The following is a 23,237-nucleotide window of genomic DNA, read 5'->3' as shown; positions in this document are numbered from 1 at the left end:
TATTTAAAATACCTTTTAAATCAGGGAGGGAGTATAAATGATTAGCTGTCATTGTTGCTCATCTCAATACTAAACTCATGAACCGATTTAAATGATGTGTTGTTAGCTGCTTTCATTTCGTCTCTGTCCTGCTATTAAAAGATCCTTTTATTTTTTAGGAAACTTTAAATAGATGGTAAAAATCCACAGTCCATTTTACATCCTGTGTTTTATATCAGCACTCTACAAGATATCTGCTTTGTTAGATATACTATAGCTGAATTCTCTTAAATGTTTCTCTGTTTTAACACAGTAGGTCTCAATTAAGAATTCCTAACGTACCGTTTTAATCCCCATTTGTCCCCTCGTCTACAGAGGGACGTACAGCGTGCAGAGTCAGAGTAAGGTTGCCAGTAATCTGTTTCCACCAGATGTCACCACTCTCTCAGAGTGACTTCACTTTCTGTTCCAAAGCAGGTTTGCTGACGAGGAATTCCCCGCGTAAACACTGGGTGACGTACGAGGAGACCCCGGTTTTGTTGAGTAATCCTCATTGTTGGGGGAGCCTGATGTCAGTGGGGATCCTCTGCTGTCATTTGGGCCTTCCTGCAGGACTCACCTGCTGGCTTGTTGAAGCACTGTGGAGCGAGATTCAAGCTCCACATTTTAAAGATGGTTTATGACTCATCAATGGATGTTTTTTTTCTAATCTTTAAAGAGGCTTTATTTTAACAAACATGAATTCAGGTTAAGTTTGTGTCTTGCCAAGAAACATTGAAGCTGTACTGTACAGAAGAGGGTGTGGTGTGCTACAGGTCTAGGAAAGAAATTCTCCAAATAGGGGGATGTTGTTTCTGTCATAAAGGTACAGTGTCTAGATCCTGTGCATGAGCCTGAGGAAACTTAGCGGACCCTAGGAAAGGAGATATTAATAACTCTTGGTCCAACCCACCACATTCTTCACATGTGAGTCACTGACTGTGAGCCAGAGAGAGAGAGAGAGAGAGAGAGGGGAGGAAAAAGCTGCGCTGTCTCTGTTTCTCATTTGTGTTTCTTTCCATGGAGGAGTGGAAGAGGGAGGCGGGGAGGCCACCCCTCCTTCTTCTGCAAAGCTTGATCGCCCTTATGTGAATCACACACAGCTCCACACGGGACACATATTTGAGCTCACCGCACAGTTTACAGAGGATGAAAGAAAAAAGGACTTGTGAGCATGCTGGTGAGAGAGTGAACGTAGATCCAAACAGGGGTGGGGACAGGACTGGTTTAACTGTGCCTATTGGAGAGAGAGAGAGAGAGAGAGAGAGAGAGAGAGAGAGAGAGAGAGAGAGAGAGAGAGAGAGAGAGAGAGAGAGAGAGAGAGAGAGAGAGAGAGAGAGAGAGAGAGAGAGAGAGAGAGAGAGAGAGAGAGAGAGAGAGAGAGAGAGAGAGAGAGAGGAGAGAGAGAGAGAGAGAGAGAGAGAGAAGAGAGAGAGAGAGATGAGAGAGAGAGAGAGAGAGAGAGAGCACTTCAGATGGAGGGTATGAGTGGGGAGAGCCTCGGAAAAATGGTGGTATGGGGACTTGGCAGGGAGAGAGTGTGACTCACTGTTTATGTGGTCTGTCACTGAGAGACCAAGTGAGCTTGATAAAAACTCAAATCTAAACTCTCCTCCTGTAAACGCCCTCGACTCTCCATCTGTTTAACATTCTTCATCTCAAAATGCTTTATCTTTTAGAAGAACTAAGTGTTTACTCACTATTTTGAGCCTTGTGTATAATTTGACATACAAACAGGTCACGAAAGAGACTCATCACAGTCAAAGGATTTTATTGGTTGCAATATTAGTTAACATACGAACAGTTGGTGGAGCTGTGTACAGTAGTCAGTTACATGTCAATCATTCAGTCTAGAAAAAAGTTGCAACTGAGGTCTGGCTCCTACACATACAAAACGACGGCAACAATTACAAAAATAATATATAAAGAGTGTACAAAGTGTGTCATGTGAAGCATAAAAGTAAAAATGCAGAGTATTAGATGTGTGCTGCCAGTTTGAGTTACAAAATAAGAAGCTTTGAACAAAATAAGTCTTTGTTGATAAAATTCATAGATGATATATTTCCTTGGAAATCACCTCGTAAATACTGTGCCAACTCAAATCTTGACTCGTAAGGAATGTTGAATTCAAAGGTTTTATCATAGAAAAGTTTTGCTCTATATTTAAGCACATATATTATGCTGAAAACGCAGCCTTTATTTACTAGTGCTCAGCAGACATGAGTAGATATTTACATTTAAATCCCATCATGAAAGGCAAACTGAGGAGCGAAGGGGGAGAAGCAAGCTCACCTGTGTGACTTGTTAATCAACAATGTTTGACACTCGGCCCTCGTCATATTGTTTCCGAGGACTAACTTGTGCTTCATTAAAACATTATGCTCCATTGTGCAAGACTGAAATCAGCGTCCAAGTAAAAGCAAAGGAAAACAGTAGCAAAAGTAAATAAAGAAGAGTCTCTCTGAGCTCTCGCGGCTCCAGAGACTTTGTGATATGTCTATATATCAGAGCCCTTCTGCCTGCGTTTGGATGGTGGGATCAGACGTGTTGGAAGCTCAGGGGGGAGACCGTGGCCCTCCAGCTTGACCTCAATCAAGTGGCTCGCCAGTGCAAATTCTTCATCATCCAGCATGCCATCATGATCTACATCTGACAGCTTCCAGATGCGACCGAGCACTGAGTTTGGCAGACGGGAGCTCACCATCCAGTCCTTGGCCTTGGGGCCGCTCAGTTTCCCCTCATTGGGAGCGAGGTTATAGAAAATCTCATCATATTTGGGCTTGTCCTTGGTCACCACCCAATCCTCCTCCTTCTCTTCACCTTTCTCCCCGTTCTCCTCCGCAAAGGGGTCACCCTCAGAGAATGGTCCGCAATGGGTCCCAAGAAAGGCTCCACCCTGCACACCGAGTTGCTCCCCTGCTTCCAGCTCCTCCTGCCGCAGGAGGGGCATCAGCTTGGCAATGTCAGCAGACAGTAACTCATTCAAGGCTGCCATCAGATTAGGCTTCAGGGTTTTGAACTTGGTGAAATCATGAACCATCAGTTGCTCCTTTAAAAAAAAGGAAAGATAAAAATGTGTCAGAGAGTGGATTTATCATTTCATTTCAATTTAACCCAACTGTTGTAAAAATATTATGTAACTGACTCCCAGATGTGCCCAGTAGAGAAAACAGATTAAGACCTACCTGCATTTTAGCACAATCGGGGAAGTCTCCAGCAGAAATGTTATGCTGCAGCTGGATCTTGGAGAAGATAACAGGCAGCTGGTTGATCAAATTCTTCTTTTTATTGTCCTTCCTGAAGAGAGAAGGCATCTCCTGCTTCAGATGGCTAATGATATGGGCATGGACCTGGGATTCAGAGAAGAATAGAAAATGAAAAGTGTACTCAATTGAGGTGATTAGAGTGCAGTACTGTCAACCTGTCCAGGATCATTCACTAAAACACTGGGAAATAAAACTCACCCTGACCAGGCGCGCCCTCTTCACCAGGTCATTGAGCTTGCGTAAGGCTGCATGTCGGGGAAGGTTTTGGATGTCAGCAAACAGATCCTCCTCCTCCAGCTCAAACAGCTTACGGTTGTCTGTAACCATCAGTGGCTCTGACCAGAAGGAGCCAATGTAGACACGCAAAACTTCTGGAGTGCCAAACACCTTCCCCAGGGACCACATGAGCGCCCCGTACACTCTCATAAGCTGCTGGGTTTCCACCATGTCTGCCTTGTTGAGCACCACACGCAGCTTGTCCTCGTTGCCTTTCAGGGCTCCAATGGCCTCAGAGAACTCGTCTGATATCTCCAGTTTATGGGCGTCAAATAGAAGAATGATGAGGTCAACACGTTCAGCAAACCAGCGCAGGACAGCTGGGAAGTCATAGCCTGTTTGAACACGATGAAAATGTAACTTACAGGCTCAAAAAAGTCAATGTTCAGTATTTAATGAACTGCAAAAAGTAGTCAGGAGAGGGAAGACGGTTGGAACAGACACAAACCCTTCATAACTCTTTTTATATCCGTCAAACTTTAAACAGCTGACACTCGGCTTCACTTCATCAAAAAAACATTTCTTTCACTCTTAACATTAAAATGTTCAGCAAAATAAATGTCTAAAATGTGTTTTCTCATATGTGTCATCCTAAAAGGGTCAGTTCACCCAAATTCCCCAAAAGAAACGTTTATAACTCCAGTCGCCACTTTCAGATTGCCGTCTCAGTATTTCCTCATGTTTAGTTCACAGTACTTTTCACTGAAATATACTGTTAGAACACAAAACATGTCCCAGGTATCCTGGATTTCAAAAGAACTTAGCTTGGAGCTAATTGCACTGGAACAACTTCTTCCCAAATAAACGGAACGAATAATCCGGAGAAACCTGACCACTTCATCTACATAGACAAACACACGCTAAATCCACAAACAGCATTCCACTCGGCTCTGCTGCATCGGGCTGGAGGCAGAAATCTCCTCGAGTGAGTGTGTAAAATATCAACACACAACATAAAGTATTAGAGAAATAATTCCAGCGGAAAGTAAGCCTTTTGTGTGTATAATTTGGATGCACTGACCCTTTAAACGTGTTAGTTTTTCATGCAGAATGATTTGAGTATGAGTGAGTCACCTAAGGCGTGAATGCATAGAAAAGTGAGAAACGGCTGGTTGATGATGATCATGGTTGTTTTTCGACAACAATTTTTCCCAGATGTGCTGACAGCATTAATTCTGTATCTCTGTCGTTGATTATGGTTTAATGGCTGCTCGGTGAACTGCCAAGATTTTTTTCTCGCTCTGCTGCTGAAGTGTTATGGTGACAATGAGCCCCATGAGTTAGCCAGGCGTGCCAATGACATGAGTTTGTGAGTTGAAGTTTAGGGGATGTGTGTCTCTTCAGGCCCCACCATGTCCTCTCCTTACCTCTGCCATCTTTGACATCTTTGACACCTTTGACACCTTTGCCACCTTTCTCACCTCGGCTCACTCTCTGCTTAGCACCTGACAGGATCCCCGGGGTGTCAATTATGCTGATGCTCTCGAGGACCTGGTTTGGCATCTGGGCACACTGAAACCTGATAGTTTATCACCACAAAGAAGAGAAGTCACATAAAGGAACAAGTTCACAGAGGTGAGTTTTTTCACCTAAATCATGTGAATAATGGTCGACTCTTATCAAAGAAGCCAATGTAATCTAAGGAGTAGATTGAAAGCCACACTCGCCACACCCTCCTCCCCTCCCACTGCAGACCATTGTGCGCAAGCAGACCTCTCATTGCTGCGTGCTTCCTGAAGGAAAATGACCACTACTGCCAGAATCAAACAATAAGACCCGCTAATGATGTACGTCTTAGAAAAACAACACCACTTCCCGTGGTGTATGGGCTTAACGAGCCCACCGGTTGCCTGAACAGGAAGTCCAAGCAAAAGGAGAGACGCAAATACGTTCACGAACACGCCCTGCAGAGGGGAAGACGGACACTGCTGGAAAACTGGCATCACACTTTTTACACTGCAGTTCCACTACACTAAGTAGCACTGCGTGTTTCTATCATGTCTTGCATGTCCATGCTTCTAGAACATGTGACTCTTTTTGTTGAGTTTACACGAGTGGAAAAACATGCACAGAAGTCTGGTGTCCCAGACAGTAAACAGAGTAGAGGAAAGAACTTCAATGTAAGCTTTCTCTAACAGATTCCGTAAGTGTGTGAGTTCATTTATTTGCCTTTGCCCCGAGGGGCTGTGGAGCCCTCTGAGCTTGTCTTTGAACATGCGTACATTGCAGTTCCTGTCGGAGCACTTTAGCTTTCATCACCCTCTTGGGTGATATCGCTGCCCTTCTCCATTTTTCCACAAATAAGGAAAGTGCCTCCTCGCTCTGAAATTTGGCACCAGGACTTGAAATTCCAAAGAGCTAAAAAAATCTGTTATCTCTCCTTCCCTGCTTCCCTCATTGGGTTTTTTCTCACAGTCTGTTCGTTTCACACTGACGTCTTTGTGCCTCACTCAGTGGAAAAAAAAAATCACATAACATTTGTGAATAAAAAGCCCACTCTCACCTGTTGAGAAAAGTGTTTCCAAAAGGGTTAAGTTTGCGGAAAGGTTTGTTGGGGTCCACAATAAGGGCATTCCCGGGGATGACCCCCTCCACCTCCCCATGCATGATGGCAGTGAAGCAGTCTGTGGTGGGCTCAGGTCCCACCCTGCTGCCAGGAATATCCTGCTCCAGTAGATACCTGTCAGTCACACATTTTATGAGTTTTTCAGAGCAGGAGATCAGAGGTATTATCACACAAAATGTTTGCTGCAGAGTTGATAATCTTACTTGATGAATGTTGTCTTTCCGGTGGAGTATTGTCCCACCACCAGCACCATGGGCTTGTTGTCAAAGTCTGCATCCTCCAGGCTTTGAGAGTGGAAGTCGTGGAAACCATAGTGCTGCTCCAGAGGCAGAAGCTTTTGACGATACAACGATTTGAGTCCTTCTGTCACAGTGCGGATCACCTCAGGCGTCTTCTTCACATTTTTTCGCCCCCAGCGTGACATGTTGATTGAGGAAGAAGATTACAGGGGTCTTCTTACAAAAATCAGTGTCTGAGGTTTTTTTTTTTTTTTGCTGTTTGGAGCTGTATTTCCTGTAGCTTCGAAAACCTTCAGGTGTTTCCTGTATTTATGTGGACGCCGCTCACTTGTCCTTGAAAACTCCTCTGCACACCCTTAGAGAGAAGACTGGGATGATACTTTGTTTGAAGTTCAGATCTTCCCCTTTGAAAACGGTTTGCCCTCTGAGATGTGAACAGGAAAGAAGACATGTTAATCCAAATAAAAAAAGAAATAAATCCAGCAGGCAAAAGTTTCTAAGGGTTCTTGTTATTGGTGATTTAAGTCTTGAGATGTTAAACCCAGAGTTGGCTTCAGCCCACAGCTATTGCCAAGTATTGTCTGTGCATGCCTGGAAAAAAATGGTGTTCAGGCTGGAAAACTCACAAACCCAGCCCTGCTTCAGGATTTGCACAGGCACAGCTAATTTCTTTAATGTGAAATGAGTAAGACATTCCTTTTATCCCCTGCAGTTCCTCTCAGTGGAGCACAAAATACATGCCTGATTGTTCATGTAGGGGAAAGACCACATTGCTTCGCGAATGGAAAATTATTTTAGCCTTGTGTAACGGTCTCTTTTTATGTCACAGTCTACAAAAACAGAAAGACTGGATTAGGAAATGAAGGCAAGATTCCTCATTAGAAGCAGGCTGACAAAGAGGCACAAAGGTAAGACACGCGTCAGCCCAACTCATGTGAGCTGAGCGTCTCCCTCGCAAATCCCATTTGAACAAGGATACAAAAATATCTGCCACAAGAAAATGGGCTTTTCTGTCCTGACATGTCACAAGACCAGTGTGAAAAAAAGTTTTGATCAAGATGGCGCACTTTTGAGATCTACATGGCAGACACTGAATTTGATTTGAGCATCTGGTTAAGGTCATTTCTTAAGATTGAGGATGGTTGGAATATATCTTTTGAGTTTATGCATAAGAACTAAAACAGTGTTTGTGCTTAAAAGGAAAACATGCAGGAGCAAAAGGAAAAGGAGAGGTTACATTTTAATATCCAAATGAAGAATTATAAATTACTTTTCCAAAAGATAAAAGACAGCTTGACAAGTTTGTCTTGATTTCTAAACTAAGCTGTTATCTTTACTTTCTTCAAACACCATCCTCTGCTGTTTCACGATCTGGCTCAAAAGTTAAAACAGATGCTGATCAGTTAATTGACACTGAATGTTTAAAAAGAAGTATTTACCAAGTTTTAAAGGAGACTTCTTCTTCTTCTTCTTCAAGTGCCTTGACTTCTTCCTCGTTTCAGCCTCGCTCTCCGGAGTTTGGAAAATATTTTGACTTGAGGAGACAAAAACAGCCAATCTGTTGGAAGAGCTGCAGCTACATGTATGGGTGTACCTCTGACAGCAAATAGGAACCCTCGCAGCAGAGGATCCTTCTTCTCCAGTGTTTAATGTATTTCAGATGAGCTCCAAATGTGGCAAGAACTCGTCCTCTGCTTGCTGAAAGAGCACAAAGCAAACAGTTAGACACACAGCTCACTCCACTGAAGCTGACTTTTCTCTCTCTTTGCCTGCTTCTGCTTTAATGTACCTCCTCTTTTAGGGATGCCTGGCAACACTTTGGACAGCAATAACATTCAGTTCAGGGCAGAGATGACCTGACTTGTGGTCAGAAGGCGTGGACCTAGAGGCGGGGGCTTTGAATAAATAATTTGGGTGGAGCCTTTTTTTTTTTTTTTTATAATCATAATACATTTATGCATATTTTGAATAATTAAAAAGAACTTATACTGCACCCTTTCAACCTCAAAGACTTTTTTCTCCTACTAAAACTACTGTAGCATGTCTTACATTTACACTTCTGCCCCCCCTCATCAGTCTAAGCTCTTTAGCTCCTCCCAAACTCTGAACCCCCCCCCAGGCAACCAAACACACCACTCTACTTTTCCACTGCGATGCACCACCTGCTGGCTGTCTGATAGAGAACACACCCTGTGGCCACCACCATCACCACCACCGCCTCCCAACGCTCACACAGTACTCCTCAGTCATCATCACTCCTCCACAGGAATGCACCCGGAAGATTAGGAATCCAACAGCTGGACAAACGACAAGACAGTGTGCAATGTTTCATAAAAGAAGCAAGGTTTAATTTACAGTTTTACTAAATGTACATTTCTTTTTAAAAAGTGTCATTATACACAATAAATACAATACAAAATTAATCTGTAATACTATACTTCAAATTCTCTTACGGTCTTTTGTACATTATTATTGTTCCTTTTTTCCATGTCAATGCTTGTGCCGTGTTTGTGTTTGAATTGTCCACCAGGCCGTAAAAGACAAACGAAACACACATGGGAGGCAGGGATAAAGTGGCAGAAAGATGAGACAGACATTCAACTGTTATAACTAGTCTGCCCCCTGCTGACAGAAATGCCGTTAAGTCCTAACCTGGCATTGTAGGCAGCAAAGAGGGCAGTGTGTGTGTGTGTGTGTGTGTGTGTGTGTGTGTGTGTGTGTGTGTGTGTGTGTGTGTGTGTGTGTGTGTGTGTGGTTTTAAAACAAGAAACCGTGAAAATCATTTTTTACTGGAACCAGGAGAGAAGTGAATTTCCTTTCTTTTCATTTACACCGTGACAGTACCCTAAAGCAAACATCTTAAAAACCTGGACTTTACTATGCTTCTTGCAGGCTTCGTGGATCTGAAACAGTTATTGACTATTCCACTTGCAGACCAAGATAAGTTATCTTTTCAGCATTCAAACGTAACCTTGAAGTTTATTTGACATCTTAAGTTCTTTTTCTTTTTTTTTTTATGTAGGTGGACTGTAACATTTAACATGTTCTCTCTGCTCTTGTAGGGAACATTATCGGTGTTGGATGTAAAAGGACGACACCATGTTTAATGATCTCTTCCAACATAGGCTGCAGGTTAAATAAGTTGTTGACTTCTGAACCGTTTAATTTAGCTGCCTGATGCTCACTGGCTCAACGTCGAAACCAGGAAATAAACCGCTGTTGGCTACGACAGGGGCACACACACGAAAGGAATGTTTGAATAGTGAATAAGAAAAGATTAAAAGTGAATAAAGAAGGAAAAAGAACAAAAAAACATCTGACGAGTTCATGTCACTTTAGCTTGGCTGATAGAACAGATACAAAATGTGAGGCATCTTCAAGTCTGCAATTCACAAGGACAGTTTTTACCTTTGACCACACTCACTATTTTCACCACAGGTCTACCTCAGGTTGTAAATGACAAAGAAAATGACAATTCAAAAGGACAAACAAAGCCATCACAGCTTGGCAGAGTAGTACAGTGATACTGTTTTCACAGTGCCCTCCTTCCCCTGCCTCCCATCTGTCTGTAACCCTCGTCAGTCCGGCCTCAGGCTGAGGGGCTGTTATCTGCTTTGAGTCTGGGGCACCAGGCTGCCGTTGTGGCCGCGGCCACCAACCTGAGGGTGCTGGGCCAAGGAAGAGGACGAAGATGAAGAAGAGGTTGGGACTGAGGGCCTGTGGGATGAGGTCGCCGAGCTCCCTGGGCGCTGGCTTTGGTGTTGGTGGGACCTGCTGTTGGCCCCTTTAATGTGCTGCCCGCGGGCAGAGGGTTCCTGCTGCAGGTTCAGGATGCTGTCAATAGCGCACTGCAGGTGCTCATTAAGAGAGTCGTCAGGAGGGCTGCCGCTGGAGAAGCTGGCGTTATCCATGTCAGGGGAGTCTGACTTACAGCGTTTGGCAGGAAGCAAAGAGTCTCGAGAGAAAGAGGACTCAGGAGAGGGAGGACCAGGGGCATGCTGGTCCATTCTGAATGTCCCACCTGCCCTGTGTCTATTTTTTCCACTTGCCCTCTTGTATTTACCCACGTCTGTCTCTAGGTCTGTGCACTCCTCCCCTCTCTCCTTTGCCCCTTCCCTGTCTAGGAGCTGAGGGAGGTGATGATGCTGCGTGGTTTTGATACCACGATTAAACACCTCGTCCATTTCATCCAGCCCCTGCATTGCACTCCCGTAACGCCCCGTTGCATTGCTCGATTCCGTGTGAATGTGTGAGGCCTCCCTGCTTCTCTTCTCCACCTTCACACTGGCTATCACTGTCCTCTCTGAGGGAGGAGAGGAGGCCTCGTGCCTGGGGGGTGAAGGTGTAGGTCTGGGGTAGGTAAAACTCTCTTCCCCTCCCCCTGGCACACCAGGTCTGACTCTGGGACTAATGTTTTCTCTGTACGTTTTTCTTAGAGGGAGTCGACAGGTCGTCTGTGAGGGAGTGGCAGTCGAATTTGAATTGGGTTTCGCCGCCCCGACGTCGTGGTGATCCAAGGTCCCGTTCATTTGAGCAGAGGAAGAAGACGTGGAAAACGACCAAGTATGGGAGGAAGAGGTGGAGGAGGATGGGGCTGCGTTGTGCGTAACGTTGCCTTTCGGTGATTGGTTACACTGAGCAGTTGTCGTGGTGACTGATGAGGCAGCAGGAGCAGTGCAGACCGGGGATTGAGTTCTGATGACTGTTTTAGGAGTTGATAAAGGTTGGGACTTTGGGTGCGTCACAGCGTCCTCAAACTGAGGCTGGGATGTCGACTGGCTGCTCTGCTGAGACTGAGGTGTGTGTACTGGGTCTAAGGCTGTATTGTGGACCACCTTACTGAACCCCGCTTGATCCTGTTTGATCTTAAGCTTTAAGCCGATTCTCCTTCGAGCCTCGTAGGTCTTCATAGGCGGTTTGCTGGTTCTCTGTGGGAGAGCATCGTCATCATCGGCTGCTTGAGAGTTGAAGGACGAAGAGGAGAGAGAGGACGACGCTGCTGGAGCGCGAGTCGAGGAGGAGCTCTGGCTGCTGGGCTCGACCAGCCTTCCTGCTGCAGCTGGTTGAGTGGGACAACTGCTGGACCAGGACACAGAGGCCCCGCCTTCACCGTGCTTTATTACGAGCTTGGTGGGGGGGAAAGGTGTAGTGGGTGGGGGGGCAGGCGGTGCTGTGGTTGGAGCAGGAGCAGGAGCAGGAACAGGAGCAGGAGCAGGATTGGAAGCAGGCGTCGGAACTGGAGCAGGAGCAGGAGCTTGCGTTGGTACAGGAGGGGGATTTGGAGGGATGTTTGGGAGAGGGGTTGGGGCAGGAGCTGGAGGTGCTGGAACAGGGACAGCTGCTGCTCCTCCAGTCGCAGTCGAGGGCTCAGCAGACTTCTGCTGGGATGAATATACACCCTCCAACATCCGTGCGTTTGCCACAAACTCCTCTGCAAAGAAAATAAACAGAATTATACCATCAGCTTATCAGCTTGAACCATATTTAGATAAAAACATCTACAAGACCGTGTGAGGGATCTTGGTCCAGTACCTGGTCTCTCCCTGGCTAAAACTCTATCCTGACTCAGCGCGATCTTCTCCTCCTGAATGAACATCCGGTCCATCATCACCATCTCTGCCGAGGGGCCAAGTCTCTGCTCAGGTTCGAACACAAAATACCATATCTTCTAAATCAATTCAGAACAAGAAAGACGGCAAGGTAAATGGCTGAAGTGCTGCTTTATAAACTTACTTTGGACTCTGCAAAGAGCAGGCAGCGATATTTATCCAGCATGGCCTGGGTCCTTTTCAGCAGATGACACGAGACCCTCTCAAATTCATCATCCACTGTGAAGAGGAGAACCAAGATGGTCATGAAGGCTGCGATCACAGGGAAAGTGGCGCTTAACTCCAGAAGAGAAGGAGTTCGTTACCTTTTTGATAGTCTTGAGAAGAGTTGGCAGTTCCCTGGTAGACATGGTAAGGCATCAGTCTGTGAAAGGTGTCCTCAAACGAGTGGAAAGGAGCACTGTAGTTTGGGTGGAGTACTGAACCCTGCTGTTTCCTCAGTTGTTCCAGCATCCTGTGATGTTTGTATAAAGAGATGCTGTTCACAAACACATTAATGATGAAACAGTTTTAAGTCGTTAAAATGCACAAGGCACACACCTGGCTTCTTTGCTTGGCTCTGCACTGAAAGGCATCTTCATTGTTGTCGTCTGTGATGTGAACGTACGAGATAGGAAACAAGGATTAATTTCTCACACTTAAAGCTTTAATGGTGGAGTCGTTCTTTGGGATTAACATTGAGGTTATAATCCTTAACCTGAGTTTGGACTGGGGTCGGGGGCTGTGGAGCAGGCATTTGAGTCAGACTACTTCCCAACACCTGTATCTGCATCCCAGCTTTCCCCAGAGTCATCCCTCCAACTGAGCTGATCACCCCTGGCATTGGCTGAACCTGTGAGCAAAGACACAGAGAACATTAAAGGAAGACATTGGAGGTAAAAATCCAATCACCCTAAATTCATTATAAATCGAATAGGACACGCAGAAGTATTGATCCTACCTGGGCAGGCTGGGTAAGGCTGGCAGGAGTGACAGTCTGATTCACCATTGATCCAGCTGGCCCTTGGGTGCCTGAGAATACCTGTAAGTCACTTGATGCTAAAAAAAAAAAAAAAAAGAGGAAACAAATTATTTAAAAAAAATACTTCATAGTATGTTAAGGTTCATTTAGATCAACATCATTTATCTTACCTGTGGCAGGCGTTTTGACTAGCACTGATGTGGGCTGCAGCACTGACAGAAGCTGAGCAGGTGTACCAGTGCTGGAAGATGTTGCAATCACCAATTTATCAACAGGCACATCTTGCTGGGAGCTGAACTGACTGGTGGCTGGAGGTTGAGTTTGAGGCTGAGGTTGAGGCTTGGGTTGTGCAGACTGCTTGGCCTGCAGCAAGATGTTCTGCTGGACCTGGGAACGCATTAGCACATTTTCCTAATTTGTTTTTATACAATAAAAGTCTATTTTGGTTTCCTGAAGCCTTTCTGAGCTGCTTGGTTTGAACTGACTGAATTGATCACCCCTTAAATTATCAATTAAATAAGGACTGAAGCAAGACTTTCAACTTTTTTAAGCGAGTGCAAATGCATAACCATTACAGTAATGGAACACTAGTAGTAACATTTGGGATGCTAGCTGTATCAGATAAGAATAAAAACTACACCGATGAAGTTCCTATTTATATCTACAAAAATATATAGCAGATAATATCTTCACAACACATTAATAACAGCTGTTGCACGACGGGAGGCTAAAACATGAGGGAGGACATACACAAGACGATCATAATGAAAATAAAGTTGCACGCACATATTTCATTTGTATTAATCTTTCAGGTGAGCGGGGAATATACCTGGTGCAGCTTGTCCAAAAGTTGTTTTTGCTGAGGTGAGGGCTGAGCTATGCCAGACAGGGTCTGAATTTGTGCTCCTATTAATTGCAGGTGGTGCTGCTGCTCTGCTGTTAGGCCCTGGATGGGGACCTGGGCTTTTACTACAGCAGTGGCAGAAGTGCTGACGGGAGGAGCAGTAAACGGGTGCTGTGCAGGTGGAGCAGGAGGAGGCTTGGGGGACTGTGACATGGGAGGCATATCCTGCTGATAAGGGGCAGGCTGGGAGGCTGGCCGTGGCTGGGGCTGAAGCTGAACTTGAATGTGTGTCTGCTGGGGCTGGGGCTGTGCCGGCTGTGTCTTTTGCTGTTGGCCTTGTGGAGCTGGTTGTGAGGACTCTGCAATCTGATTATGGACAATAAAGAGTTGTGGATGGGACGAGGGTGTGCCTGAACGAGTGGGCGTTAGAGTCTGTGTCTGAGAGGGAGGGTGTGGGTGCTGTTGGTGGTGTGGGGACTGGATCTGCTGGCTCAGAGTGAGAGGAGAATGGGAAGGCTGGGGGCTTTCGGACACTGGGGGCACTGCTGTGTGAGTCGTCAAGCCCGGCGAAGGGGACATGCTCTGGATCCTCAGGGGCTGCTTATGTCCGGTAGAGGGTACCTGAGAAAGTGGAACCACAAAATACTGGGATGCTTACTTGATTCAGGAATGCAGACAACATTTAAAAGCAAGAGGGCATCAAGCATAAAAACAACACACACTATACAAGTTCTGCATGCACTGTAGACTAAACCATCAAAAACGGTATAAAATTGACACTAGATACAAAACAGGGCTGGGCGATAAGGCTATGTACGCAATCAAATAGTAAATCATTTTGCTTAATGCTGGTAGTGTGAAGCAGAGCTTTAAACTTCAAGCATTATTGTTCCTTTAAACATCAGTACTAAGACAATGAATCGCTGTATTTTCCCCAAATACACAGAAGATCAATATATCGCCCAACCCAGATCCAAAAGTACAAAAACAACACAAAATGTTCCTTAAGCAAAGTGTTAGACTTTTAAAAAAACTAGTAGATGCTGAAGCCAATTGATTTTTTTTTTTCTACAACTGAAGAAGATTAGACACAAAGAGGCACAATGATCATTTGGTGAGCCAAAAAGGAAAACAGTTAACAAAAGCAAGAAGTTGAGATCTGCGGGGGCCCGAGATGGTGAGGTCGGGGGTGATCCTAAGATTTCAGGGACTGGGGGTAAGGGGGAAGAATGTAATCATCGGTGAGGGATCATTACACTTGTCAGACAAGGTTACAACGGGTGGCACTCGAGTACACGCGAGTCTACATGAGAGGTGCCGGGTGTCGATTCGTTGGTCAGTAATGCAGCAGGTGAAAGTGAGTGGATTTCATCTGATTACGTGAGGTGAGTTGATTGAATGTGATTGAGCTGAGTGTTAGTAAAAAGGCACCTTGTTGGCTGGCTTAATCAAGCATGAGCATGGTATTGTATTATTTTACAAACGACATCCAGGAGAATGAATGAGAACATACCAAATTAGTAAAAAAAAAAAAAAAAAAAAAGAGACCCTTGATTGGTAGTCAATATTCTATTAAAGATGCACAAAGAAAAATATTTATGAAGCACAGTGGCTGACAAACAATACGTAAGGACAACTGGAATGATTATGCCTTTACAAAACAACAGAGCAATGAAAGAATCAAGCTGAAGCTGCAAGCAAATTAGTAATATTTGAGCTTAGGATTGCATAGCAACTTTAGGAAATTGTAAGCAATGACTAATGCAGAAAGGTACAGAGCAGTGACGTGGAAAGGTTAAGATTCCCTAACATTGTGGCGGCAGCAGCAGCAGCAGCAACAAGTGGGTGGGGCTTGACATAAAGGGGCATTTCTACCTGCTTTACCACTGCTGTCATGTGGGAGGGGCCAGGGGAAGGACTGTGGCTCTGACCCACCCAAGAGTCAGTTAATTGGCTGTCATGGACAGCGGGGGCCGGAGCAGTGATGTTGTTGCTGCTGACGATTACAGACGCTGGTACGCCCACAGAGGGGGTTGACTCATTCTCTGATTGGTGGTGCTGCTCCTGATATGAGTGCATTTACCATTTCAGGACCAAGGAGGGAAGAAGGGGATTGGAGGGACAGGGGAGTAAAATAGTAAAAACCAAAGAGGTCAGACAAAGATGTCACTCCGTGCAGGTTATTTATTTTTAAGACAGCGTTAACTGTACACAAATAAACCATGGACTGGAACACTGACCTGTTGCAGGAACATCTGGAGGGACTCCTGACTCAGGATCATACTAGAGCCCTGGTTTGTGAAGAGTAACCTCCCTGGACTGTGCTGAGCCTGAGGGGGGACCAGCCCCACTGCTGTGACAGATGCAGAGGTGGACACAGACATGGACGGAGAAGAGCAGGGTATCGTAGTCGCCGTGGACAAAGACGAAGATGGTTGCATGGCGAGGATAGAGGACTGCGGTACGTGCTGCTGAGTGGGATGAGCAGCTTGATCCGTGGAGCTGCCCAGCACAGTAACACACTCTCCAGGCTGGCCTTGAGCCATGGTTGCTGCTCCTGTGCTGTTGCTGCTGGGAACTCCACCTGGCTGGGGTTGTAGGGCCGGCTGTAGACTGACTGCGGGGCTTAGTCCTTCCACCTGACTAAGCATCGTCAAGGAGTTCTGGATTGGCATGCCCTGTATGACTGTCTGGGCATGACCGGAGACGGTATGCGTCTGTGTCTGACTTTGACTCTGAGCCAGTGAGACAGGCACCTGAAAGAGGGTGGGTGTGCCCATCTGACCAGGCTGGAGCTGAATGGACCCGGAGAGGATGTGGGCAGCCCCAGGGTGGCCCTGTGAAGTCAATACCTGACCCAGGTTAATGTTCTGGTTTGCAGTTAAAATCTGGTTTGCAATGAGCTGTCCACCAGGACCCTGACTGGTAATTATGTGGCCACCAGGGTGTTGGGTCAGGATCTGTCCACCGGCTTGTAGCTGAGGCAGGAGAAACTGGTGGTTTTGACCTTGCAGAACAGTCTGAGAGGGGATAACTATGCTGCCTGATTGGTTCAACAAGTGCACACTGAGGGGTTTGCCAGACGGTTGCCCTGCTTGTTGTTTGAATAAGGTTTGCTGAAACTGAGGGCCTTGTGTTGTGCCTTGAGTGTTCAAGACAACATTAGAGCCCGGCTTCCCAGTCAGAAAGGTTACATTCTGCGCAGTGGAAACTGGGATTTGCTGCAACCCTAGCGTCTTGTGGGCATCATTTTGTGAAGGTTGGGGTATTTGTTGTGGCTGTTGTTGTTGCTGTTTGAAGAGTTTGGTTTGAATGGCTCCCCCCTGAGGAGGTTTGGGCTGAATGGGGGTTGGTGTGCGCTGGATGATCTGCATGATTTGGCCTTGATTTTGAGCGTGGGGTCCAACTCCTGAACTAAGAGAGGTGCTGCCAAAGCCCACAAGCCCAGCGGGGGCAGTCATTGTGCCGCCACTGCTGTTTGTGTCAGCAGCACAAACAGCTGGTCCGTTTAAAGCTGGAGATCCCAACGTGGTTTTGTTACCTTGGATCAGAAGTCCGCCCCCTGAGCCTCCAAGGGCTGCCTGAGAACCAGTAGCTGATACCTCTGGCCCCGATTGGTGCAGCTGGTAACCACCCATTGCTTTAGCCAGGATTGGTTGTCCAGATTGATTGATAGTCATGACTGTAGGCTGACCCACAACCTGAATCTGTCCAATACCTAAATGTCCCGACTGACTCCCATTAGGAAGAGCTTGAAGACTTGAAATGGGTTGAAGTGTCACGTTTCCAAGGCCCACAGGCTGCATAAATGGCTGAACACTAATGGCCTTGTTCATCACCTGGGATTGGAGCTGAAGGCCCTGCTGAGCCAGGACCGACCCCAGTATGTCTGCTGTGGCATTGGGAGGAGTAGCAGTGGTGCTTGGTGCTGACCCGGGGAAAATTGTCGCTGCTCCTCCAACACCTATGCCTACACCAACAGTGGCGCCTGCAGCCCCGGACAGGCTGGCGTCAGGCAGTGTCTGAACCACCTGCGTAAGGCCTGGAATTCCAAAGGAGCCCAGATCCAACTCAGCCTCTGCCTCCTGTAAACTTTGCTCGGTGATGTTTGCTTCAGCCAAGCTCTGCTGCAGGATGTCACACGGCTCGTGATTCGTCCCAATGCCATTGCTCCCACCTTCGCCACCAGGGGATCCTCCCAAGATGTCATCATCTTCCAGGAAGTCCAGGTCAACACTGACTCTGGGCAGGCCTGCCGGCTCATTGGCCGACAGCTGGACTGCAGGCTGGATCTCTGGAACATGGCCCTTAAAGTGAAGAAGGAGAGTCAAGAGGAGAAAAGTGAAACCAGGTGATTGGTGAATTTCTGATGGATATGCACGACAGCAAGAATACAAACGTGAAAACCCCACAAAAACCTCTTGTGTCGTTGCAGAAAATCAAAGCTGGTAGAGTGGGGAACTGTTAGTGGAAAAGGAGGATTTTTGGAGGTGCATGCTACATGGATGGATAGAAAACAGAAGGAAAAGGATGGGGGATTTTACTCACCCCAGTGGTAGAGAAGAACGAGCTGGAGGGGTCACTCGAACCATCCAAAAGGTCGTCAGTGTCCAACTACAGACACACCCACCCAGGAAAGGACAGACAGAAACCAAAGGGACCCACACAGGCAGGCAAAAGCCACCAGGACAGAGAAACAAAAGGACCATCAAATAGAGGAGGAGGGCAAGAAATGGACAGAACAAAGTCCAGAGAACCAAGATGGTAGAGAACCAGCAAAAACATAAGCGACAGACGGGCAAAATTATAAGTATAACACAGGGTTGGGAAGCGTTAGTATTTGCATTTCGTATTCAAAAGGAAAGGCGGACAGAAAATTTGGTTGAGCCATCAATAAGCAAAGACAACAAATAAGCAGAGGAAGAAGTGAAATAAAAAATAGTGGGGACGTGGGGTTTTTAGGGTGCATCAACATGTAATCTGCTTGTGACAGTCTGAGGCAAGCCTTAACTAAAAGGTGCAGAAATAAGACCTCACCACATCCAACCAGCGAACACACAGTGTAAAACTAGAAACTTTCCCTTTTCTTCTCTTTTACTCACATGGGTCTCAGATCCATGAAGAAAGTCATTGAGAGCTTCTGGGTCACTGCAGGGGGAAAAAAAAGAAAGAAGTGATTTACCACAGAACAAGGGCAACCATACAAACAGATAAAACACACTGTCAATAATAGCTTACCAAATTACATCTAGAAGGCACCTGCCGTCTTCATCATCCATGACAACTGTTGAGAACGCAAAAGCCCAGTGATTATTTATTCAACATTAAAACACTTTACATAAAAATATCCTTTTCACACATCAATAATATGTCAATTACGTACAAACTCAGTTACATTTCGACTGTATTTTGACAGGACCAAGTATCGAATAATGATGATGAATTATAAAACAGCAACATCAAATATCCTCTGCGTCTGGTTGGAGTAATGTCATTCGGCTAGACATGACTTAGAAATGTTTTATAGTCGTACAGTTTTCATGACATTTGAGGGATTCTTCTCCACATTATTGTACGATCTTAGCATCGACTGGTCTCACAGACAGTACAAATGCTGCAATACAAAATGTGGCAGTGCAAGTAAAACCTTTAAATCTTAATATATTGCATAACATGTTTCCTAAATGTCTGATGGTATAGTAAGGTCATTTTAATTCAGTAGATATCGTACATATTGCTCCTTAAAGAAATATATGTTTTTCATTTAAATGTTATTTATTTACAATAACACTGTCTGAAGCTAAAAAGCTACCAGGAGAGTTTCAGTTTTAATATTGCAGGCCTGAGACTGAAACTTCTCACATAGCATTTTATCATCAAACAATGTTTACAGGGACACAATTTTCCTCTGAGGACCGTTTGTGTGTGAGTTACAAACATATCCCACCAAATCTGTACATTTCTCCAACTTTTACATTTCTCCATTAAAACTCCACAGTGCACCTTTAACGCGTCATGTTTCTACATCGTCTGAGAAAAAAAGTATTCTGTTGTTAAGAGAATATTCAAGAGATCTAACACGAGATGTGTTAGCCATACACAGAGGCGCTGCGTGTCAACAGGTGAGGCAGTCAACCATTCAGGGGCCCCAGACCACTCAGGGGCCCCAGGCGGCTGACAAACTTTCCTCCAACAGCAGTAGCTTAAAATGAGCAAATTTTGACCGTAGGAAACATCCCTATTGACAAATACATTTTCTTCTCCTGCACTGGTTATGTACATTTCTTTATAAGTATGAGTTTATTTTTAATGTGAACAGGTTTAATTTGTTTGTTCTAAGTCATATAGGGGGGCTTCTAAATCTTGTTTTTTTTGTTTATTATATAAAGAAGGGTGAGGGGACAGAGGTTGCTTATTGTAATTAATGTCTCGTATCCTGCATACTGCTACTGAAGTCTATCTATCTATCCATCTATCTATCTATCACTCATGGGAAAAACAAAGTTTGTCATTGAAAATCACTGAACAAATTAATAGGAATTATCAATCTGGTAGTAAAATTAAAAAATAAAAATAAAGAGGACATGTCCAGATATAATAGAGGTTTCATGGGGCCCTTAAATAAGTTTTGCATTGGGCCCCTGCAGACTCAAGAATCGCCACTGCCTACAGAGAGAGAGAGAGAAGTAGACAACAAACTGAAAACGCGCGGTTTTCACGCAGCCTGGAAATATCTGCAGGTTCGGCTTTGCTTCATTCACCGCAAGTCTCACAAACATAAAACACTTTCACACATGCAATCGAGTCATCCACAATTCCCCCCCTCGTATTTTTGCAAGGGGGTGTCTGCAGCTCTGCACAGCCAGCGACTCGGAGCCATTGCTCGGTCACAGAAGAAGCAGTACGCAGGATATGAATGGAAACCCTGCAAGCCAGCGGCTTGCTACATGCTAGCTGCTGTTTTCACAGATATTTGCGTGCATATCCTGCCGATTATCTCACAGTATACGACATTTACTGGCAACGAGACGCACTTAATGCTCCGATTAAATAAAAACGATTCATCTCCAAACCCCTGTTATTATATATAATCCTGGCATTTCTGGATGCATCTGGGTTAAATTTCGTTAGCCTAGCTGGGGCTAGCCTTGCTAAGCCAACTAGCCATCAACAATATCTGGACGTAGGAGCTAGCTTTAGCCTTTGACATTCAAAACAAACCACAGAGTGACACAGTTTTGACACTCAAACAGCACCGTAGCACCTCAACTCCACCAGGACGGAGTGCTAGTGTCTGTTCAGGGGTGCAGACTCAATTGCGTATCGAGCTATCTGTCCCTACTTGCAGGCAAAATATGAGTTAATGTAGGGATACTCTTGGATCAGGGGGGTATGCTTTGGGAATTTCGATGGAAAATGACTACTATCGCCGGGTCGTGCAGACGTGTGGCGCTTCGATTGCGGCAGCTGTGCAGTTTGCGGCTTCGCTGCAGCGCGCAAATATTGCAGGTTTGTTGCAGTTTTTAGGATAAATAGTGAAATAGCTTCACCGTAACAAACTCACCCGAGACGATAGAGGTGCAGGCAGCGCGGGGTCTCCAGGACAGCCTCGCACGGGCTGCTTGTACAGGACCCAACTACAGGCAGGAAACAGGGAGACTTCCGTTTTTGCCTGATCTAAATCTGAGCTTCGTCTGATCGAAAATAAATAAGCGATGCTGGAGGTTGTTATATTTTAATGATGTAAAAACATAAGTCAAAGTGTGTTTGTTTAGCACATTCAAAAAATATTCACATTATATTAGATGATAGCTGACTAGATGGAGAGGGGTGGGATTTCGGGCATGTCTATTTTTTTCTGAATTATACTAAACACTGTATGTTTTTCTTATTTATTTTCTGTCAGCTTTTTTTCAGTTAACCTTTTTATTATGTTTCATGTTCGGAATAAACAAACACATCAGAATCAACAAACAAACAGCTTCAGCTGACCAAAGTGCTTTACAGACAGTGCATGAAAAAAAGAATCAAAGAAAAATAAAAAGCAAATAATAAGCTCTCTGGTACGGTGAAAGTAATTTCCTCTTAATCTAATCCAATTTTATTTATTAAGCACTTCAAAACAACCACAGCTGAACAAAGTGCTGTACATTAAAATAAAATAACAAAAAGGCATAAAACATGAAATACAAAATAAATTAAAGGCATAAAACATGAGTCAAGTAAAATACATAAAATATAAAAATAAATAAAATCGATATCTTACTTGGTTTCAAAGGCCAAGGAGAAGAGATGGGTTTTAAGAAGGGATTTAAAAACATGTGCATATAATACATTTTGTCAACAAAGTAAAACAAACAGAAGTTGGAAGACAATTGTTTATGAAGTGAATGACGTGTGTTTCAGTGTGTTTTTAATCAGTTTTTTTGTCTTGATTTTTGAAAAGGATTTATTTATTCTGAACATAAGACAAAGGTGAAAATAAGAAGATTTCAAAACTGTTTTCGGAAGCTCAAATAATACAAGATTTTTAAAAAATCTGAATATGTCGCTTAAATGCAGCACTTTATATTTAATTTAAATGATAACCTACACACACTATAATACTGTAAAGATAACTATGTCATGTTTACTTCACCATCCTTTTGCACTACTCAACACTGCTCTATTATCTTATTTAGTCTTGCATTTTAAATTTTTAATTTCTTGTTTATATTTTTTAGTTAATTGGTAATATTTGATGTCCATATATGAGGGCACAGTCCACCGAAGTTAAATTCCTGATGTGTTAAACATACCTGGCCCATAAAGCTGATTCTGATTAACTATCTGTTACATGACAACACATTACTATCAATGTCATTTCAGCATTTTTGCACTACTCACCATTGCACTATTGTCTTACTTAGCCTTGTTTATATTATTATTTGCTTATTTATCTGTATACTTAATGTTGTACTTTTGTACATTGAGAGCACAGTTTACTGAAGATGCATTCATTGTGTGTGTAAGCATAGATGGCCAATAAAACTGATTTTGATTTAGTCTGTGGTCAAGATTTTAAAGGGGACATTTTATACCCTTTTTTAAACTTTTCAAACTGTCCTCCCTAAGCTCTAAATGAAAGCTCTGTTTGGTGTGTGTGTCTCTTTAAACGCAATGACCCCGCCCCCTGAGTTTTCCCAGATCACACCCTGAGTTTTCCCAGATCACTCCTCTGTAGAGAGAATAAAAATGGCAGACGCGCAAAACTTTTGCTAGGCTGGAGGTGGAGTCTATGGGTGGAAATATTAGGAGAGGGGATTTTTTTTTTTTTTTTTTTTACCAGAATCCAACTTGTGATGTTACAAACTGAGAACATTTAAAACGGAGCATTTTTTTTCTGTGTGGTAAGACTTAAGCAAAACACAAACAAAGGACTGAATGGATTTATTTTAATTTTTGTGGGTCGATATACA

General features: G+C 44.5%; 2 protein-coding genes across 7 annotated transcripts; both read right to left on the bottom strand.

Annotated features, from left to right (window-relative positions):
- Nucleotides 1-1,772: 1,772 nt before the first annotated feature.
- ehd2b (EH-domain containing 2b) lies at nucleotides 1,773-8,245 on the bottom strand. 4 transcript variants are annotated; one of them, XM_079353952.1, is made up of 8 exons: nucleotides 8,155-8,238; nucleotides 7,805-8,063; nucleotides 6,330-6,789; nucleotides 6,064-6,240; nucleotides 4,928-5,079; nucleotides 3,483-3,895; nucleotides 3,204-3,368; nucleotides 1,773-3,067 (listed from the first exon to the last, which is right to left on the bottom strand). In XM_079353952.1, the coding sequence occupies exons 3-8, from the start codon at nucleotides 6,548-6,550 to the stop codon at nucleotides 2,516-2,518; spliced, it is 1,680 nt and encodes a 559-aa protein (XP_079210078.1). In that variant the 5' UTR covers nucleotides 6,551-6,789; nucleotides 7,805-8,063; nucleotides 8,155-8,238; the 3' UTR covers nucleotides 1,773-2,515. The 4 variants fall into 4 exon arrangements, with proteins under 4 accessions (XP_079210078.1, XP_079210076.1, XP_079210077.1 ...); XM_079353950.1 differs by having other exon boundaries at nucleotides 7,805-8,245; XM_079353951.1 differs by having other exon boundaries at nucleotides 6,330-6,720; nucleotides 7,805-8,245.
- A 441-nt stretch (nucleotides 8,246-8,686) lies between these two features.
- Nucleotides 8,687-21,458, bottom strand: bicra (BRD4 interacting chromatin remodeling complex associated protein). 3 transcript variants are annotated; one of them, XM_079353858.1, is made up of 15 exons: nucleotides 21,344-21,458; nucleotides 19,018-19,063; nucleotides 18,882-18,927; nucleotides 18,328-18,393; nucleotides 16,020-18,086; nucleotides 15,655-15,843; nucleotides 13,765-14,400; nucleotides 13,106-13,322; nucleotides 12,915-13,012; nucleotides 12,672-12,806; nucleotides 12,515-12,564; nucleotides 12,280-12,428; nucleotides 12,099-12,193; nucleotides 11,898-12,003; nucleotides 8,687-11,796 (listed from the first exon to the last, which is right to left on the bottom strand). In XM_079353858.1, the coding sequence occupies exons 2-15, from the start codon at nucleotides 19,056-19,058 to the stop codon at nucleotides 9,971-9,973; spliced, it is 5,721 nt and encodes a 1,906-aa protein (XP_079209984.1). In that variant the 5' UTR covers nucleotides 19,059-19,063; nucleotides 21,344-21,458; the 3' UTR covers nucleotides 8,687-9,970. The 3 variants fall into 3 exon arrangements, with proteins under 3 accessions (XP_079209984.1, XP_079209985.1, XP_079209986.1); XM_079353859.1 differs by having other exon boundaries at nucleotides 11,898-12,000; XM_079353860.1 differs by lacking the exon at nucleotides 18,328-18,393.
- Nucleotides 21,459-23,237: the final 1,779 nt, after the last annotated feature.

This window comes from Symphodus melops, assembly GCF_947650265.1.
Source record: "Symphodus melops genome assembly, chromosome: 10".
NCBI classification, from domain to species: Eukaryota; Metazoa; Chordata; class Actinopteri; order Labriformes; family Labridae; genus Symphodus; species Symphodus melops.
This window is presented reverse-complemented; position numbering and strand designations above follow the sequence as displayed.

What these genes read in the sequence shown, in the direction of transcription:
- ehd2b (XM_079353950.1), bottom strand. Translation starts at nt 6,550, where the DNA reads ATGTCACGCTGGGGGCGAAAAAATGTGAAGAAGACGCCTGAGGTGATC. An exon ending in GGAAAGACAACATTCATCAA is followed by an intron (nt 6,241 to 6,329) that starts GTAAGATTATCA and finishes TGTGACTGACAG; the next exon opens with GTATCTACTGGAGCAGGATA. An exon ending in AGATGTCAAAGATGGCAGAG is followed by an intron (nt 3,896 to 4,927) that starts GTAAGGAGAGGA and finishes GTGTTCAAACAG; the next exon opens with GCTATGACTTCCCAGCTGTC.
- bicra (XM_079353858.1), bottom strand. Translation starts at nt 19,058, where the DNA reads ATGGATGATGAAGACGGCAGGTGCCTTCTAGATGTAATTTG. An exon ending in TTCTCAAGACTATCAAAAAG is followed by an intron (nt 12,194 to 12,279) that starts GTAACGAACTCC and finishes TCCTCTTCACAG; the next exon opens with TGGATGATGAATTTGAGAGG. An exon ending in TTTAGCCAGGGAGAGACCAG is followed by an intron (nt 11,797 to 11,897) that starts GTACTGGACCAA and finishes TTTTCTTTGCAG; the next exon opens with AGGAGTTTGTGGCAAACGCA.